At 53.7% G+C, this 18,638-nt stretch overlaps 1 protein-coding gene across 1 annotated transcript in view; it reads left to right on the top strand.

Annotated features, from left to right (window-relative positions):
* Window positions 1-18,638, top strand: part of VAC14 (Vac14, PIKFYVE complex component) — a 57,234-nt gene that overhangs the window by 14,953 nt on the left and 23,643 nt on the right. Inside the window, exons 11-13 of the mRNA XM_027895719.1 lie at window positions 2,859-3,003; window positions 3,301-3,366; window positions 12,093-12,246. Of these exons, the coding sequence (XP_027751520.1) occupies window positions 2,859-3,003; window positions 3,301-3,366; window positions 12,093-12,246 (365 nt within the window). The remainder of the gene's footprint in view (window positions 1-2,858; window positions 3,004-3,300; window positions 3,367-12,092; window positions 12,247-18,638) is intronic.

Here is an 18,638-nt window from a genome sequence, read left to right as displayed (position 1 = left end):
GGAGAAAATGAGTTGATAAGGGACGTGGGGTGAAAAACACTGCTGTGGGTTGAATGCAGGGGTCAAGTAAGCTCTGTTCCTGTGCTGGAGAGAGCTTTCTGAGATGGGGGTGTGTGCTGTGGGGATGGGTCGTCTTTCCCACCGCTGAGCATGAGCAAAGGGTGCCAGTACCCAGAGAGGAGAGCCCAGCACAGCCCCCATCATCGCTCAGTTTGCCCTGAAAGCATGTTCTGGCTGTCACAGGCAAACCACGGAGGCGGTGCCAGGGCCACGTTCATCCTCCAGAGGAGAATCTGGGGTAGTGGGTTAGATGGAAGTGATTGCATCTGACATCTGCCCTGCCGCAGATGCCGGCGCTGGGAGCTGGCGTGGCAGGCCCAGAGGATCACATTAACACAATGCCATTACTGCTGCTCCCGCTTCCTGGGGATTAGGGAGAGCCAGGGCGAGCTGGGAGCCCGTTCTGGAGCTGCAGCAGCAGCAGCTGTAACCCCTGGGAGGGCAGCAGCCCGTGGTAATCCGGGGCTGCTCCATCTCACAGGCAGAGGAGTGTGGTTGGTGGGAGATTGTGATCCCAATTTCCGATTTCCATTGGACCTTTCAGGGTGGTGCCCCGGTTTTGTGCTGAGTAAACGAGCTGCTGCTCCTCCTCCAGCAACCCCCCTGAAAGGTTTATGTCGGCAGATGCGGGCAGAGGAGAGGCGGAAAGGAGCTTTTCCCAGCTGCCATCCCTCCTAGTGGGAGCTGAGCAGCAGGGCAGTGATACACGGCGTGGCTGGGGGCTGGCTGGCTCCAGGTCAGCCTGGTGCTCCCAGCCACCTCCTGGTGGGCCACTCAGGTGGGTTTTGATTGAGCCACCCAGGCTCTGCCCGGCTACTGCATCACAAGCAGGTGCTCCGTGCTCACAGAACCATGGAGAAGGGGTTTTCACGAGCAATTCTGCCACAAAATGGGCTGGGAATTGTTTCTGTGCTGGTAGAAGTGCAGTATGAGTGGGGATTAACAGTGCTGTGGTAAACCATGACCCCCTGCATCCTCCCCACCTGCCTTACAGGTAGCTACAAGGAGCTAACACGGCGCTGTTGGGTGTGACAGCGTCGAAGCCACCTCCAAAACGAGCAGCTTCACATGCCCATTCTCTGAGCTGTCCCTTTGGCCTCTTCCCCCTGAAAAATGCATTACCCTGAGGTTTCCTCTTCCCCATCCTACGCAGGCAAAGTGTGTTTTTGCATGGAGATGTCGGGTCAGGGATTCATTCTCCTCTTCACGTACAGCCCTGTGCTGGGGGCATGGCAGGCTGCACTGCTGCCACGGGAGATGGTTTTACAGGAGAACCAGATACAAGGGCTCTTTCAGGGCTGGCTTAAATGGCCTGGGAGGCTGCTCCCTTGGACATCTCCTCTCCCAGCTCTCCATGCTGTGGGTCCCTCCTTCCCCCTCAGTCTGAGCGTTTGGCCCTTGGCTGTTGTTTTCAACAACATCAAAGAGAAATGCAATTTGCAGCCCCCAGCGCGTCTGTTAACGTGAGGCAGATCAAGCAGGCAGATCCCTGCAGGGCCGTGAGGGGCCGCAGCCTCCCCGTCTCGCCCTTACAACGTGTGTCCTGGGCAAGATCAAATCCTATTAAGCTGCAGCTCTACTTGCAAATTATACCGTGAGAAATCCGCCCCTCAGGATTTCCTTATCGAACAAGATGCACGGCAGCTCTGCACACACTGGAAGAATCAGCAAGAGCCTGGTCCAGCCTTGAATAATTCAGGAGCTTGGGTAGGACAGGCATGACTATGCTCTTCAACGCAGCTTCCTCTTGGTGGTCTCCTCCAACCATCTTGGTTCCAACCATCATCTCTCCCGAGCAGAGTCTCCTGCGACAGGTATTTCTTGTGTCCCCACTGTCAAGGAGGTGGGAAATCATCAGGTAGATTTCAGGATCACAAAAAGGACACAAAAATGTTGTAACCTGACCTCTCCTGCCTGAGGGGGTCTCCTGTCCCACTGCAAGTCCCATTTATTTGGGGGAAACACTGAGGAGTGAGAGCTGAGTCTGCAAGGTGTTGGTTTCTAAAAGGCACCATGCCCTGGTGAACTAAGGGAATTCTTTCCTTTCATCTCTGGTTGATGACCAAGAGTTATCCTCATCTTTTGGCATGGCTTTTGGAGATGAAGTCCCCAAGGCAGCCTGGTACCAGAGAGCTGCATCCCAAACCCAGCGTCAGCCAGGGCACCATCTTCAGGTCTCAGCACGGGTCTGCTGGGATCAGTGGAACCTGGATGTCCTCACCAGGTTGGGTGGCCCCAGCTAGTGGAGTGTGAGTACACGTGGGTTGATGTTCTCTGGAACTGTCTGAGCTGGTCAGCCTTGAGGTGAATTCTGAGAGTGTTTTATGGAGCTCTGATCTCTGAACCCCAAACCTGGTGAGCATAGTATGGACTGGTTTCTTATGGATTCATCTGACGTGGTGTCTTCTCGTACGTTTTGGGAAAAGTGGTAAATAGGAAAACCTGGAAGATTTCTGTTGTTTCCAAAGCATTATATAAAAGAGGGAGAGCAACTTTTTACACTGGTAAATAGGGATAGGATAAGGGAAACAGTTTTAAACTGAAAGGAGAGATGTTAGGAAGAAATTCTTTACTCACAGGGTAGTGAGGCACTGGCATGGGTTGCCCAGAGGAGCTGTGGATGGCCCATTTCTGGACATTTTCAAGGCCTGGCTGGACTGGGCTCTGAGCAACCTGGTCTAGTGAGGGTTTGAGCTGAGATGTTTGATGCAGCCTCTGGTGTGCTGCAGACCTCCCAACCATGGGAGCAATGAGTTGGACATTGCAGCTCTGAACCAACCTCTCTCCTTCCCATGCAGCTGCGAGAGGATCCAGGTGACCCTGAACCTGGATGGAATAGTTCAGGTGCTGGACTGCCACCTTCACGACACGTCCATTGGGATGATGACCAGAATCGCAGTCCTGAAATGGCTCTACCACTTGTACATCAAGACTCCTCGTAAGGTAGGTTGGGGACTCGGCATTTTGAGCCTGCTTCTCATCTTGGGCCTGAGCTTGTCCACTCCCAGCCTGCTCCATGCCCTTGAATGGGCTGTAATTGTCTTGGGAGCAGTGGGAACACTTGTCCACCTGCCTTTCCTGAGAGGGCTTGGGCTGGAGGATACCCCATAGCTTGAGGAAGAAGAGCTCTCCAGCTCAGATGGGAAATGCTGGTGAAGCTTTCTGCAGCCTCCCCTGGGGCAGGTGATTTCTGTGGCAGGGAGTGAGCAGGACTGATGCCACCTGCCTTTCTGCTTCTAGATGTTCCGGCACACCGACAGCCTCTTCCCCATCTTGCTGCGGACCCTCTCGGATGAGTCGGATGAGGCAAGTGCTGCAGAAATCCTGCTGGAAGTTTACTGTCTCCACAGCTGGCTGGGGCTTTGGGTTTTTGCTTGAACTGAAGGTATTTTGTGAGGCCAATGTTGGCACTGGGGGGTTTAACCCTGTTGGCCAAACTGAAGAAGACCCAGTGCAGAGCCTACAGCTGCCCAGCTGGAAGCCCTGCTGTCTTGGGGGCCCTCTGATGTACAAACCTTCTTTTCCATCTCTGAGAGTTGACCCTTCAAAGCCAACTCCTAAGAGTACTTTTTGCCTGCCTGGGAAAACAGCTGGTGCTTCAGAACCCAGAGCTGGTGCCTTTCCCGTGGGGCTGGGTCGTGGTCAGATCCTTGGTGAGTGGGAGTTCAGTTGCCTTTCACCACCCTCTGTGAAGATGTGAGCACTGCCCGATCCACGTCATGAGGCAGTTCAGCAGCACCCACTGCTCAGAGGGCAGCAGCAGCATCGCCTGGCAGGGCTGCAGTGGGTGCCCCGTGGCATCAGATTGGCTGGGAACCACTCAGCTTGGAAGTGAGCAAAGACAATCAGGCAGCAAAGAGTGGGACCGCTTGCTCTGCCGTCGCTCTTCGCCTCCCGTGCTGCTCCCTTCCTGAAGCTGCTGCACCATTTTCCTGGTGCCTTGTCTTTCTTCCTCACTCCTCTGGGTCCAGCCATCTCAATTTTAGTGTTGTTGTTGCCTTCTCCCACTCTCAGTTGTTTGCTGGAGCGTTTTAGTGCTCGGGTTGGAGGCCGCCAGCCTGGCACACAGCTGGCCCAGGCGCTCCTGGAGCCTCCACCATCAGCTGGATGCCTCTTGCCCGGAATTGCAAAGGATCCTGGCTGGTTTCTCAGCCCAGACCTTCCTCGTGGAATAAAAATCACACGCTCTCTGCTGTGCCTGACATGCTCAGCGCACCAAACCCCAATCCCACAATAAATCCCATGTGCGAGGGGGCTGTTAAGAGAGGAGGGAAGGGAATGAGCAAGCGAGGGAATGACTTGCAAAGGCAAGCAACTGCCTGGCCATCTTCCATCCCCTGCTGCTTACGATGCAGACCTTTCCAAAAGAGTCCCCAAGCACACATCTGCCTTTGCAATGCTCTAGAAAGCCTGCATCTTGCAGATAGTCTCTCCAGCTTGGCAGGAGATTGCAGTGAGTCATGTTGCAATTACACTGCTTATTAATATTTGAAAAAAGCAGTGAAGAAAGGACCCTGGTGATGCATTTCCTCCATGTGACATAACTGGGAATGGCTCAAAAGTAATTTTAAGCTGATTTATTTAATCCTGGCTTCTATTTATTTAAATGTTTGGAGGTGGCTCTTTTTTTTTTCCCTTCTTTTTTTTTTTTTTTTAAGGAAATCCATAGACGAGTCAATCCATTAAACACCACCGCTCAGCTGGCTCTCAACCAGGTTTGCTGCTCTCTGCAGAGGAAATAGAAATGACTGAAGTAGTAGAGGGGTTTTGAGATGAACGTTTTGGGGAGTGATGAGAACACTCTGAGCTATCTAATCTGCAGTGTCAGTGTCTATTAGGAAGGGAGATGTGGGGTGCTTGCTCAGCCTCTACAGTGTTTGTGTGGGTGGTTGTGTTGTCCTAGAGCAGACTGTGATCCCAAGAAGCTCCTGGCTGATGGCCTGGGAATCACCTGCTTGGCGTGGGGGCCTGTGTGAACTAAACCATCAGCTCTGTGATGAGGAAGCATCTCCCTCCCTTTTCCAGGCAGAGCTGTGGTGTGTAACACAAGGTGTACACATCTTCAGATGGTTTTTTTGCTCCCTTCCTCCTGTGATGCTGCTCTCCCCAAGGGAACCTGCTGGGCAGCAGTGTCAGCATCATCTTTTTGAGGTTGAACATCCTTCTGCAGCGGCTGTGGTCCCCCTTGCCCCTGTGCACGGTCTGGAGGTTACCTGTCACTCTCCTGATGTGCCCTGGAGCTGTCCTGGAGTAGTTGTTTGTCACCAGCTCATCACCAAAGGACAATCTGGCTTGGGAGGGTCAGTGCTAGTCCGTGTATCGGACTGAAAGTGTGTGCTCAGGTCCCTCATTTTTAAGATCTGGTCTTGCTCTGAGTCTCTCTGTGCACTTGCCATAAATAATCAAGCCTAAAGCAGGGAAAGACACACTGGATGGAGCTGGATCCGTGCCCTTTAAGTTCTCACGCCCGTTTTTATCGCTCAAGTAGCACAAGGTGTTGCACCACCTCCAGTGTGCTGAGCAGGGGCCAGTGTCTCATGATGTATCTGCAGCGTCCTGAGTCATCTCTGCCTTCTCTCCTCTTCCCCTTCCTACCCCATTCTCTTGTGCCAGTAAATAAATGGTCAAGAGACCTCGTTAAGATTCACAGAGGCAGCGCAGAGAAGTTGGAGGGAAGCTGAAAGGAGCAGTTCCCTTTGATATGTAGACAAGTGGGGATCCAGGATTCCTGGCTGTCGGAGGCCGTGCTGCTGCACTGCGTCACCTCGTGCTGGTTCCCGTGCCTCCCCAGCAAGGGAGATGCTCTGTCCTACCCTGGAGATCTGGTTTTGAAGGCAATCTGTAAAAGCCCTGCTTAAAATTTGAATTTAAAAAACTTCAAAAACTTCCTTACAGCTCCAGGACACAGCATGATCCTGCTGGGAGTGGGTTTTTCTACGCTGGCTGCTTCATCCATCGGTGCGAGTCTTGCGGCCCTCGTTGAGGAACTGATGTCAGAGAACGTGAAAAGTCAGAAAATGTTGTTTTCTGAGCATGGGTTGAACCTTTCCACCTGCAGGGTAAAGGCACTGCTGCTGATAGGCACTGCTGAAAAGAAGACATGTTCTTTGGATTATGTTCTCTGAGTTTCTGCTGCAAAGACAGCTTTGGATGTAGCCTTTCGGTTCCCTGGACCCTGAAGGGACCCAGGAGCTGAGCTCAGGTGAACTCAAGAGGAGGTGAAGGCACCTCTGAAAAAACTGTGAAGCAGTGACGCTGCTGGGTTTCTCTCCTTGCTTTGTTTTCCATTTTCTGGCTTCAAAATGGAGTTGTTTCTTTATGGCTGAACGTGTTCCTGTCTGCTTATCTGCTCCCCTCGATCTTGCTGGAGGTTGAAAGTTGTGCTGGGACTTTTGTCTGAGTCACGGCAGGAATGACGTGTGAGGTGGGGCTGGTGTCTGATGTGAGGCAGGATAGACTCTGGCTTCCTCTCAGCTTTGCTAACGTGAAAACCTGCATTGTGCAGTGGCCAGACAAGGCTTTGAGTACAGAAGAAGTTCCTTCAGCAGCCTGCTCAGGAGTTGATGTCCTTCCCTAGAGAGGGCGAGCTCAGCGTGGGCTGCCATTGACTGCGAAGGGCAGGTTTAGATGGGGATTAGGAAGAAATTCTTCCCTGTGAGGGTGGTGAGTCACTGGCACATTTTGCCCAGAGAAGCTGTGGCTGCCCCATCCCTGGAAACGTTCAAGGCCAGGTTGGGTGGGGCTCTGAGCAACCTGATCTAGTGGAAGGTGTCCCTGCCCATGGCAGGGGAGTTAGAACCAGATGGTCTTTGAAGGTCCCTTCCTACTCAAACCACTCTCTGACTCTTTGTACTGGAAAATCTGCATGACCTTCAAGCCAGCCTCTCCATGGCAAGCTGAGACATCCTCCCCTCTCTTGGGTTCCCGGGATTAAAGCAGGCGAGAAGCAGACCTGGGGGTGGTGGGCTACTGATAGCCATCTCCCTGCTCTGCTGGTAACTCCTCCAGCCCTCCTGCACGTCCTGCTGCAGCACTGCGGGGTTTCAAAGCTCTGCCCTGCTCTGAGCTCTGCTCTCACACTAAATCCTGGCCAACTTCTCCCATTGCCAGGACAATGGAGCTGAACAAAAGCTTGTGCCACAGCAGACGAGCTGTCTTAGCTTGGTCTGGTTTGGAGCTTTGCTCTGTTGGGTTTAGGGCCGTTGCGCTCCAGCTCTTGGCCTCTCACCCACCACGGCCGAAACACTGGGAGTGCAAAGCAGAGAGTGTAAGCTGAGGACTGTAAAGAGGAGAACTCTGACATGTATGTGCCTGGCTCTTGTTTGAACTTTTTTTTGGTGGTAAGAGAGGCTCAAAGCTACAAGGTGCCAAAGCAGGGAGGCTGCTGGTTTTCAGGAGGGGAGTTGCCCTGAGAGTGAGCTTGGGAGTGGAATAATGGAGTATAGAGAGATGTATATAATTCCAATTGGATGGTGGAAAATGTGGTCAGCCTGGATTACCATGGGTGGAAGCAGCTGTAAGCAGGAGTGGGTGATGCTTTCTGGGGACTCGAGACATTGTGGGGTTGAACAGCAATCTGTGCATTGTACAGGGCTGGAATAGGAAGTTTCTTGGTGGGGAGTGGCATCCATAGGGAGCTTCAGCACCAGTTCTGAACCATAATTTCCTGGCTTACATGTGGAGTTTATACACACACTGAACAGCAACTGGGGCAAACTGGCAGTCTGGGCTCGAGGTGGTGCTTGTGGTGTTCCTGGGTGAAGTCATGGAACAGCCTAAAACCACAGCCTTTACCTCCATAATCTCTGGGACTCTGGATGTTGCCTGTTGGGTCGGTTGTGGTTGTATTACCAGTGCCCCCTCTCCACTGCCAGCTGTATTTCCTGGTGCTGTGAGCCTGTGTCAGTGTGACCTGACAGGATTTGCCCTGGGGAGGAGAGGAGAAGCCCCCAGCCCCAGCCCTGCTGCCTTCCCTCTGCTCCCCATCACCTCCTGGGAAAGCAAAAAAAAAAAAAAAAGAAGAAATAGATCTTGGCAAGCTCACAGGATAAAAGTTGCTGTGCTGGGGACCCGAAAAGAGGTTTGGTTAAATTGGTGTGGGAAGATTAATGGTGAGTTTTCTTTTCTTTTTCTGTCTTTAAAGCTGGTGGAGGCTGAGGGGGGGACGTGACTTTGCTTTCCACACTGTGTGTGCCTGGGGCTCAGCCAGCTTTGCTGCTGGCCACTCCTGGCTCCAGGACTGCCTGCCCGTGCTCACCTCCCTCCCCTGGCTACGGCTGAAAGGCTTGGAGGGAGAAGAAGTAACACAATATAAATGAAGCCCTTTGGAGAAGCCTCAGTGTGTGCTGAAGGGCTGCATCTGAGGGGTGGAGCACGAGGAAGCGCCCAGCAGCATCCTTGGATTTTTCTGGTTCCCACTGGATCGCTCTTCCACCTGCCTTGCCTGCCTTGGGAATGCTGTGGGGTTTTCCACAGCCTCCCTGATTTTCTTGGTCCCCTTTGAAGAAGTGCTTTGCAGGCCTTAAACTTCTTGATTTCTGAGTTGCTGGCATCTTGCTTCAGCTGAATTCCCATCTCCTCCCTGGTAAGAATAACCTTATCCCTGCTGTTGTGTGCCCCATTTCCCTGTCTGGGGAATCCCCACCCAGTGGGGCACACGAAGCTGCCCCTGAGCATCTCCCTGCTGCGCGCGGGCATTTTAATATTTCATTTTCTTTTTTTTTTTCTTTTTTTCCCCCCAACTTTTCCATAAATGCCAGCAGGGAGAGCACCTTCAGGAGCTCGATCTGTATCCTGTGTGCCCCCAGGAGCAGCTGCCAACCTGCCTGGTGTCCTGGCAGTCAGCGTGCGCTGTGGGATGCTGAGTCTTGCCCTCAGCAGGTTTGGGGTCACCTCCCCTTCCCCTGCCATGGGGGCCAGCCCAGCCTTTTGACCAGAGGCAAATCCTCCCCCTCCCCCAGGAGGGTCCAGGCGCTGCTTGGCACGCACAGGGAGGTGCAGCCCATCCTGCACACACCGTCCATCCGTCCATCCAGGGGCTGCTCTTCCCCCCGCGCCGCCGGCAGGGCCGGGCTCGGCTCTGCTCAACCAGAACGAGCGGCAAATTAACCTGACCTAGATCTGGAGGAGCCGACAGTTGTGTGTGTGTGTGTGTGCCCTCGAAATCCGTGCTCCGGAGGCGATGCAGGGAGAGATCTTGCTCGTTCCCAGGAAGGAGAAGTAGCTGCTTATTTATAACTGTCAGGAAAGCTGCTTCTCGTGTCCCGACCACCCAGAGCTCACCGTGCTGCTCTTCATCCCTGCATCATTCATCCCTGGGAATGGCTGGTGACGTTGGACAGGTCTCCCCATCCATCACGATGCTGCTTCCCCTGCTCCTTCCTGTTTAAACTAACCAGCCCCACATTCTCCCACAGCAGGGCACGCTGTCCTATCACCGCTGGGAAATCTTCCCAGAAACCCCCCTTTGGGACCAGGAAAACCCCCTCGGGGGCTGATCCTGCAGGCTTGGCTGTCAGGATCACACCTTCTCCTGGCAGCTGGGGGTGGCTCTGGCCCTTGTGCTCCGGCGCTGTCGGGTCCGCCGGCCGCTGGGTTCCTGACGGATGGGACCGGCTCGCTCCTGGCGCAGCCGCTCGTTGCCATGGCGATGGCAGGATATTGCTTTCTTACAGCCTCCTGGCTCGCACAAAGCCGCCAGCTCCAGCTTTGCTCAGCACGGGGATGTGCAGTGCATACCAAGCGCTCCTGCCTTTCCTCCGTCTCCAGCTGGGAACCCACTCCGGAGCATGCGGGGAAGAAGCAGCGGGAGCTGGAGCTCCCTGCCTCTTTCCCACGGCTGGAAAACCCCAGCTCCTCGCAGCTGACTGCTCTTCCAGTGCTCGTGCACCCAATCCCTTCTGCTTCTTGTTTCCTCCGTGGTTTTCAGTTGCAAAATTCAGCCTGTGCTGCTTTTTCTACCTCCTGCCTGAGGGGACACTCCTTAACCTCTCCAAAGCTCGAGAGGTCCAGCCATGCCCTCCAGTGGCACCGGTCACTGCTGCCCAGGCTGTCCTGGCCAGAGCATCCCAAGCCCAAGCAGCATTTCAGAGATGAGGTTTGGCACGCAGCTCTGGGCGGTTGGGTTAAGGATCTGGCCTCAAGACCACGGCTCTTAAAAACTCTGGGAGGCAGCAGGGGTGATTTGTGCCCAGCTTGGGGTCATGGTCCTGTTTCCTGATGCCACAGGAGTTGGTGGTGAAGACTGAGGTGGATGATGTGAGTGGGTGGGGATTAGAGCAGCAGTGAGTGTCTGGGTCCTGCTGCACATCAACCACAGACAACCTTGGCTCCTGGTTTTGTTGGATTTTTCAAAATCCACCGTGGGAACAAGAGTCCCAGCTCTCAGTTGCCTGCCAGCCCCAGTAAGCAAGCCCTGAGTCCCTTTGCCAGTTTTAGCCAAAGACAGCGAGACTTGGAAACCTTTGCAGGTGTTATTTGCCCACTTGTGAGAGCCTGAGACCCGAGTGGGTGCCTGGGCAAAGGCTGCAAGTTCAGCTGAGCCACGTGATTAGCCACTAGAGAATCTGCCCAGAGCTCCTTCAAGAGACCAGGCATCATGAGCTCTGCTCAGGGGCATCCTCAGCTGGAAATGAAATGCCGCCGACATCTCTTTGTCTGAGCCACTGATGCTTGAAAACCAGGCAGAGAGGGAGCACCAAGGTCTTCCATCTGCCAGGGAGCACAGACTCCTCACCGTGGAAGAGGATGAGGGCTGCTGATGGCAGGGACCTTCCACGCTGGCAACAAGCTCCCAGCCCTGATAGCGTGTTCTTCAGGGACAGCACTACAAGTTGTTGTTTTTTTGTTTTTCTTTTTTTCCTCCCCTGGGGAGCTGTGGGCTGAGACTTAATCATGTTTATAGGCACAGGGTCTTGCCAAGCATGCTGAAGCCTCGTGGTGCCCATGGCAGGCTGCTTTCCCACCGCAGCCTGGACACCACGCTGCCCGCTCCAAAGCTGCTGGGGGCTTGAAAATCAGCCCTAATTACAAAAAAAAACCCACTCAGCTAAAGATACCTGTGCTACAGAAAAACCCAGGAGCTCTTTTTTTCTGATTTTCAGGCGTTGTTGTATTTTCTAGTGTCCAGAAAAAGAGATGTAACTGGCTTTTTGTTTTTCAGGGGGTAAGGGTTTTCTCTGTTAGCTCAGAAGCTAAATCTCCTCCTCAGAAGGATTCGTTGTGAGAACACAGGGAAGGCTTGGAATGCTGTGCTGGTGGGCAAGGGGTAGTCAGGGATGTGCTGTGCCAGATGTTGATGAGCCAGACGTGGCAGGTGACCCTTTTTGGCAGCCTTTGTGCTCCCCACAGCCCCACCACACTCAGAGCATCAGGGACGGCTGATGAAACATCTAAACCCAAGGACATCTGAACGAAGGGGGACCCAAAATAGGTTGAGACGTGAGAAGGGTTGAGGATGGAAAAAAAAAAAACACCACTCAGTAATAACTTCTCCAGAAATGCTATATATAGACTGATTTGGTGACTTCTGGAAGGAAAGGGCTATGAAATCCAAATGGCAGCTCTGCCTCGATGTCATGAGCTGAGCCTTTCCTGGGATGCTGCCCTGCATGCAGGGGCTGGCTGGTGTATGCCCCCAGAACATCCCTATGCTCTCGCTGGGATTGTCCCAAATATTTGATTATGAAAGGGAATGGGGAAGCAAAACCCAGACCTCCCCGAAGTGGGACAAGGGGAAAGCAAACCCTGCTCCTGATTGTGTAAATTTAGGTTCATTTCACATGCTCCCTTGGGACTCACAGAGCACAAACCTGGGGAGGTTTCCCCTTTTCTCTTTCCTGCCCTATCCCCTCTGCAAGAATTCGTAATTTCCACGTGGAGCTTCCCAGGTAGCTCTCTTTTCCCTACACCTCTCTTGATGTTCTGGGATTTGGTGGTGTTTGCTACCCATCTCACCCTCTCTCTGGCCCTTGATTTGGTAAGGAGAGCTCACTGTGCCATCTGCTTACCCTGCACCATCCCCCTCTCCGCAGGTTATCCTGAAGGACCTGGAGCTGCTGGCTGAGATTGCTTCTTCCCCAGCGGGGCAGACGGAGGAGGGGCACGGTCCTTCCGATGGCTCCGACGCGCGACCCGGCCCAGCCGAGCTCCACGTCCCAGCCAGGGCTGGCCAGCTGAGCTCCTCTGGTGAGTGCCCCCGTGCCACAGCTCCGTGCCTCCCCTCTCCAGGGCTCTCTCGATGTTCCATGGCACCGGTCAGGTTCGCTCAGGCAGAAGGGGAAGTTTCTCTCACGGTATAAATCGATATTTTCATCTCCAGCAGGAGCAGCCTGGGAATTGTCTGCCATGGCCCAGACCAGGGCACTGCTTTTATTTTTGTTGCTCTTCCCTCTAGTTCATGCTTTGGGGATTTAGGGCTTGGTTTAGCAGCAGAGGCCAGTGTGGAGGGTGGTCATTATTGTCCTGTTTTTCACAGGACCTTGGGTACCAGCCACTTCTTTCCCTGTGAAAACCCCTTCAGCGCCCTAAAATCAGTGCGGAATGGGATGCTGGCTGCAAACCCAAGTCTCCAAAACATCCACAGATCCGCAGAGGGATCCCTGAGGGGTCTGTTCCTGTGATGTTGCCCCTTGAAGGCTGCCCTCATTGGCTGTGAACTGCTCTGCTGCTCTGAGTGCCTGGCAGATCCTCAGGAGGGAGATAAAGAGGGGACGATCCTATTTTCTGGGGACTCGAGGCATAAAAAAACAAAAACCAAACCCTTTTCATTCGTTATCCCAGCGCATGGGGAAATTTTTTCCACCTTCCCTTGTCTGTGGCTCATCCTTCACAGTTGCTTGGCTGCTCCTTCTCCGCCTCTGCTTCTATTTAAGGCAGGGCCTCCCTGTTGTAGTCCCCAGGCCAGGTCGTGGCAGCCAAAAGCACGTTTCATGTGAGCTTTGGATTGCAACCCGAGCTCGGAGCCAAGCCTGCCTCTCCCTGCACAGGATGCGGCCACGGGGCCTTGCAAAATCACCACTGGAGAGGGAGGCTTCGCTCTCCCATCCCCAGGCTTTGTTTTTCTCTGAAGGTCCTGGATCGTTCACCCCTCCCTGGCCTTTTGAATGTCTGCGCCAGCAAACGGCTCAGCTTTTGGGCTGTTCAGGGTGGGATTTTTTTGTTATTTTTTAGTGTGGATCTACTTGTTTCCTGCTGGCAGCTTTATCTCAGCAGAGGAGAGGTGGGGGCTGCAGTGCTGGTGACCTCCCCAAGCCCTCTGCAAGTCTCATCCATCCTTCCGCTGTCAGAAGTGAGACCGCCAGGGTGGAGCGGCTCCTGTGGCGCTGGCCAAGCAGCTGAGGAGCTGCAGTTCGGCTCACACTGATGGTTGTCTGAGGTTTCCTTCCTTCTGGATGATCTAAAAATAGCAGGCTGGATGGCGTGGATCCTAACGACTGCCGTGGCCCTTGTTAGCTATCTGGAAGAGCAGCTTGGCTTGGCTTGGCTTTCTCAAGTGTAACCTTTAAAAATAGTCTGACTCTGCCCTCCTGCAGTAGATCTGCTGCAGCCAGAGCTGCTGTTGCCCCAGCATGGGACAACTTGTCTTGTCCCCCCCCACAGGTCCTAATGGGCTCTGGCTTCCTCACCTATTTTCCTCTTCCCTATAACGTAACAGAAAATTGTTTCGTAAGAATTTATTTCGGGTTGAGCTTTGCAGGGTCGTTTTGCAGAGGTAAAAGCCTCTGGCTTTTACCCAGAGGCAGATGTTTTTTGGGGAGGGAAAAAGGAGCTGGTTTGTTGGCCTCGGACGTTTCGTCATGGCCCCAGTCCCATCTGGCTCTGACCACCCAAGGCTGAGACTGGATGGGCTGCTGGGGAGTTCCCCCAGGGAAACCGAGGGGTCACAGCTGGGCCAGGACCTTCCTGGATTACATCTGGAAAAGCAGAGGCTCCTGGAAAACACTCCTTTGGTCAGAGGGTTGTTTTGGAGCAGGAGGGTGACTGGTGGAAATCCCTCTGTCTGTGCTTGGTCCTGGGGTGGTGACACACAGTGAGAGCAAGTGAGCTGAAACTGCCCTTCCCAGGCAAAAATCACAAGGTGCTGTCACCAAAGAAAGGGTGTGCCCCTTCTCTGGAGTCACTGGTTTTGTACTGGGATGTATGGGAGGGTTCCCTAGGGTGCCTTGGTCCAGAGGGTGCTGAGGAGGAGTGCTTTTCAGGGGTGCCCAGCTGCAGGACAAGGAGCTGTGGCCATAAACTAAAACACAGCAAGTTCCACCTCAACACAAGGAAGAGCTTCTTTACGCTGAGGGTGGCAGAGCACTGGAACAGGCTGCTCAGGGAAGTTGTGGAATCTCTCTCTGGAGACATTCAAACCCCACCTGGTTCCTGTGTCACCTGCTGTAGGTGACCCTGCCTTGGCAGGGCATTTGGACCTGGATGATTTCCAGAGGTCTGTCCCAACCCTCACAGTTCTGTGATTCTGTATTGGCAATAGGATGGATGCTACTGCACCATCAGAGTGGGGGGCTGCAGGGCACCAGTGCTCATCCCCAGGGTTCAATCTCTCTGTTCCCTTCATCCCCTCCAGACCAAGATGCCACCGAAGCCAGCAGTGGCAGGAGAGCTGCTGAGCCATCTTGGCTTCCATCCTCTCCTACCCTTGAGGCCCTTCCAAGCGTGCAGTTGGTGGCCTTACAGGTAAAAGACCAAGGTCACCCTTTGAAATCCTTGAGCTCCCAGCAGGTTTTCCATGCTGCAATCTCTGTCTCATCTCTCCAGGCTTTGCCACCCAAGCAGTAAGGGCAGCAGTGGAGGTGGAAGGGGCCAGTGCCCCCGAGGTCTTCCCCCCGCTTCCTCTCTCTCCCTTTCTTCCCTCAGGATGTGTTTATGCAGTTGTTTCCCTGCCATTGAGTTCGGTTTCCTTCAGATGCTGGTTGATTAGTCAGGAAAGCCGTGTCCCACTTCCGCAGCCCGTTCCCAGCTCCAGTTTTTATTTAGCCGCTTTGTTCTCCGGTTACGTAAGGTCAGCTGCCCTCGACGCCTTCTCCAAACACTGGGAGCTGGGGCCAGCCCAGCTCAGCCCTGCTGGAGACACCCAGCATCTCCTCCAGACCTGCTCCAGCTGCCCTGGGAGAGGGTGGCTGGGTGCTGCCCTCCAGGAGTCTCTCCTTGGTCATTTTGTGCCCGCTTTTTCAGGGAGATGGGCTGTAGGGCTGTGCCCAGCAGCTCCCCAGTCTTTGGGGCGATGGTGCAGATGATCTGGTCTGTCTGATAGGAATCCAGCTGCCTGCTTTGCATTGGGAGCGTTTTGCCAGCCTTGTGGGAGTTGAGCCAAGTAGCAGATGACCCAAGAGTGGTTGTCACTGAGGCCAGCCAGCCCAGGGAGGTGATTCTGCCCCTTTACTCCATTCTGATGAGACCCCACCAGGAGCACTGCATTTATGGCTGGGGGGTCCTCAGCACAGCAGGGACAGGGACCTGTTATGGCAAGTCCAGAGGAGGTCACAGCAGATGCTGAAGCACCTCTGCTGTGGACACAGGCTGAGTGGTTCAGTCTGGAGAAATGAAAGTTCTGGGCACACATTGGAGTCCTTCATTGTGAGAGTGGGCAGGCCCTGGCACAGATTGCCCAGAGATGCCCAGAGATGGCTGCCCCATTCCCTGGAACTGTTCAAGGCCAGCTTGGACAGGGCTCTGAGCAACCTGGCCTAGTGGGAGGTGTCCCTGGTTGGATTAGATGGTCTTTAAGGTCCCTTCCAGCTCAAACCATTCCATGATATCATAGGTGCAAGCCCTCCAGCCTGGTCTGCAGCTCAGTCCAAAGGGACGCCGACAGCAGCTGCTGCCTTGCACGGGGTATCTCTTGCACACCACTCTTCCTTCCCTTCTCCACAGCTTTGTGAGGAGAAGCAGTCATGGCCCTTTGTTTCCTCTCCAGCTCGGTCTGGTCTCTCCTGCCTGGCTTCCTGCCGGAGCTGGCGGGGACAGAGCCGTGCTCTCTGAGCACCTCACGCTGTAGGATGTTTCCTGGGAGCCTGGCTCCGTGTGTGGATGCACTGACATGCCTGGTGAGGTAATTGGTTTCCACCAGCAGTCCGTGGAGATCCCAGGAGTCAGTGGATTAGAAGTGTTGAGTTCAGACTCGCTGTGTCCCCACTGGAGAGCACACAGTGCTCCACAGCCTGGACAGGAGATGAGATGTTCTCTGATAGGGGTTTCCTTTAGACATATTTTTTGAGGGATTTTGTTCTGAATGAGCCAAACCACTCCCTTTCTGTTGTAATATCCCTTCATTTGTGTAATCGTAGATCTGCAGAGGTGGCAGTGTAGGGCAAGGTCCCACCTACAGATGGTGTGGAAAATGTTAGGGCAGCCTCTGAAAATACCAGGTGAGTGTGTAGGGTGCAGGGGGTCTTGGAAAGAGAGAAAAGAGAAGGTTGGCCCTTGTCAGATGGCTCAGATTTGCTAAACTGTTGTTTTCTGATGTTAGGGCAGGATAAAAGCGAAACCTCTCCTTACTCATCCTCCCCACAAAAGGCAAGGAGGCAGCTGACATCACACCACCAACCACTTGCTCGTGAAGGAGCCACTTTCCAACAGTTCTCACAGGATCAGGAGTGTGACAGCAGGGAGCAGAGGAGCCAGGTGGGAAAGAGAGAAGAAGCTGGTGTTCCTGAGTGCTCCCAGCTCTGGCATCTCCCTGAAGCTGTTCAGGAGGGCTGACTGTCTAAAATGCTCTTCTGCCTCTTGGGGAGGAGGGGGATTCAAAGGAAAGGGTGATTAGTTTCTTTTCCTGGATGCACTGGGATGCCTTGGAAAACCCTGGGAGAGACCATCCAGATGTAGTTTTAACTTGGCTGGCATGCCTGCAGGTATCCATCCCTCCTGGGATGGTCACAGCACGTGGCTGGCCAGAAAGAGTGGAGATTCCTGAGCAGAAGCTGGGATTAGTGATCTGTAGGTGCAGATAAAGAAGGCAATGGTGTAGGTAAGATCACTCCTAGCTGGGCTGCCTCAGTTTCCCCAGAATGTGAGGAATTTGGAGGATGGGGTGTGGAATGAGGTGAAAACAAACTAGCATCCCATTGCTGCGTGTTCCTTCCTACAGGTTATCTTCCACATGCTTCACCTTTCCGTGCAGGAGCCTCAGCCTGCTCTAAGCTCACCACCAAGCTTAACCCTTCCTGGTTTGCAGCTCTGCTGGGTATTTTGTTCTCCTGTACATTGGCTGAGGTACATTTTTGCTTATTGATTTACCGTAGCAAAGAGAAACGAGGCAGTCGTGGAGCACTAACCTTCCTAGGAAAGTCATCAGGATTGCCATCCAAGGCAGCCACGAGCACAGACCCTGGTTCAAGTGTGAGGGGATCCAGGAGGCAGAAAAAGCCTCATTTGGCATCAAAAATATGTACCCTGAGTCATATGGGGAGCCCCTTTTCTGGTGAGGTGCTGAAGCATCGGGAATTGCAAAGTCAGGTCGGAAGGGGAGAAGCATCCACGTGTGACCAGGCCAGAGCAGGTGAGCACAGCCTGCAATCCAGGATTTTCATGGGTTGGTTTCCTCAGCAGCATCCTGTGCTCTGGAGAGGGGAGAATGGAGATTTTCCAGAGCCCAGCTGAGCTGCCGACACGTTCACATCTGTTTCCAGCTACGCCCTGCTCCGGCTTTTTGGGAGGAGGAGGAGGAGGAGGAGGGGAGGATTTGCCTTTTTTTTTTTTTTTTTAACAGCTCTATTTTTATCCTGCTCCGCGAGGCTTTCGCTGCTCCGCCTTTGCAAAAGCTGAAATTCAAAACATCCTGGGGAAGGGCTGCCCGGGGGCGTGTGGGAGGGGGGGAAGAGACGCCGCGCTGATTCCCACATCGCTGCCCGGGGTTTCGCCGAGCACCATCTGGCAGCGCCGACTCCCCCACCGCTGGCACTCGGGCGGATTGGGGGGCTCACGGACCGGCTCCGGCTGCCACCGGGTTCATCCCTCTTGCTCCCAGAGGAGCCGAGGGAAAATCATTCTCCGGGCTGAGCTGGAAACATGAGGCCTTGGGGAAAGCACCGGGGTGGGAAGGATGCTTGGCCTCGCCGGCTCTTAGCTTACCCTCCCCTATATCCGAGCTGAAATTGCTTCCAATTAGAGATTGCGGTAAATCATTTTAGCTAAACCACCGCAAATACCCTTGTGGATGCTCTTTAACCAGCTTACCCAGCTTTAGCTCGCTTCGGAAAGGAATCAATTCCGCTCCAATCTTATTTCAATTTGGTTTCAGTGGAGTTAAGCGAGTCCACACCGGTTTTAATTAAGACTGGTTTGAAACCAATTATAGTAAATTAATAGAAGTTAGGTTTTATGGCAGGCTGAAGTTCCACGCTTCGTGGCTGAGGTAGGAAAATCCAAGTCGGTGTCAGACTCTGCCAGTCTCACCCGGAGCAATCTGGGGACACTTTGGCCACTGTAGGTCTCGGCACAGCTCAGCCCATCAGGCAGCCAGACGGCCTGAATGTTCCAGGCTGATGTACAATATATATTTATAAGGGCCTTAATATAGATCCCTAATTGCCTGTCTGGGCTGATTTATAGCGTGGCCACGCAAGCGATGGGAACGG

Source organism: Empidonax traillii, unplaced genomic scaffold (genome assembly GCF_003031625.1).
Source record: "Empidonax traillii isolate 1590-97213 ecotype Southwest subspecies unplaced genomic scaffold, ASM303162v1 scaffold465:size698125, whole genome shotgun sequence".
Taxonomy (NCBI): Eukaryota; Metazoa; Chordata; class Aves; order Passeriformes; family Tyrannidae; genus Empidonax; species Empidonax traillii.
Note: the sequence above shows the minus strand (reverse complement) of the source record. Positions and strands in the feature narration are given on the sequence as shown.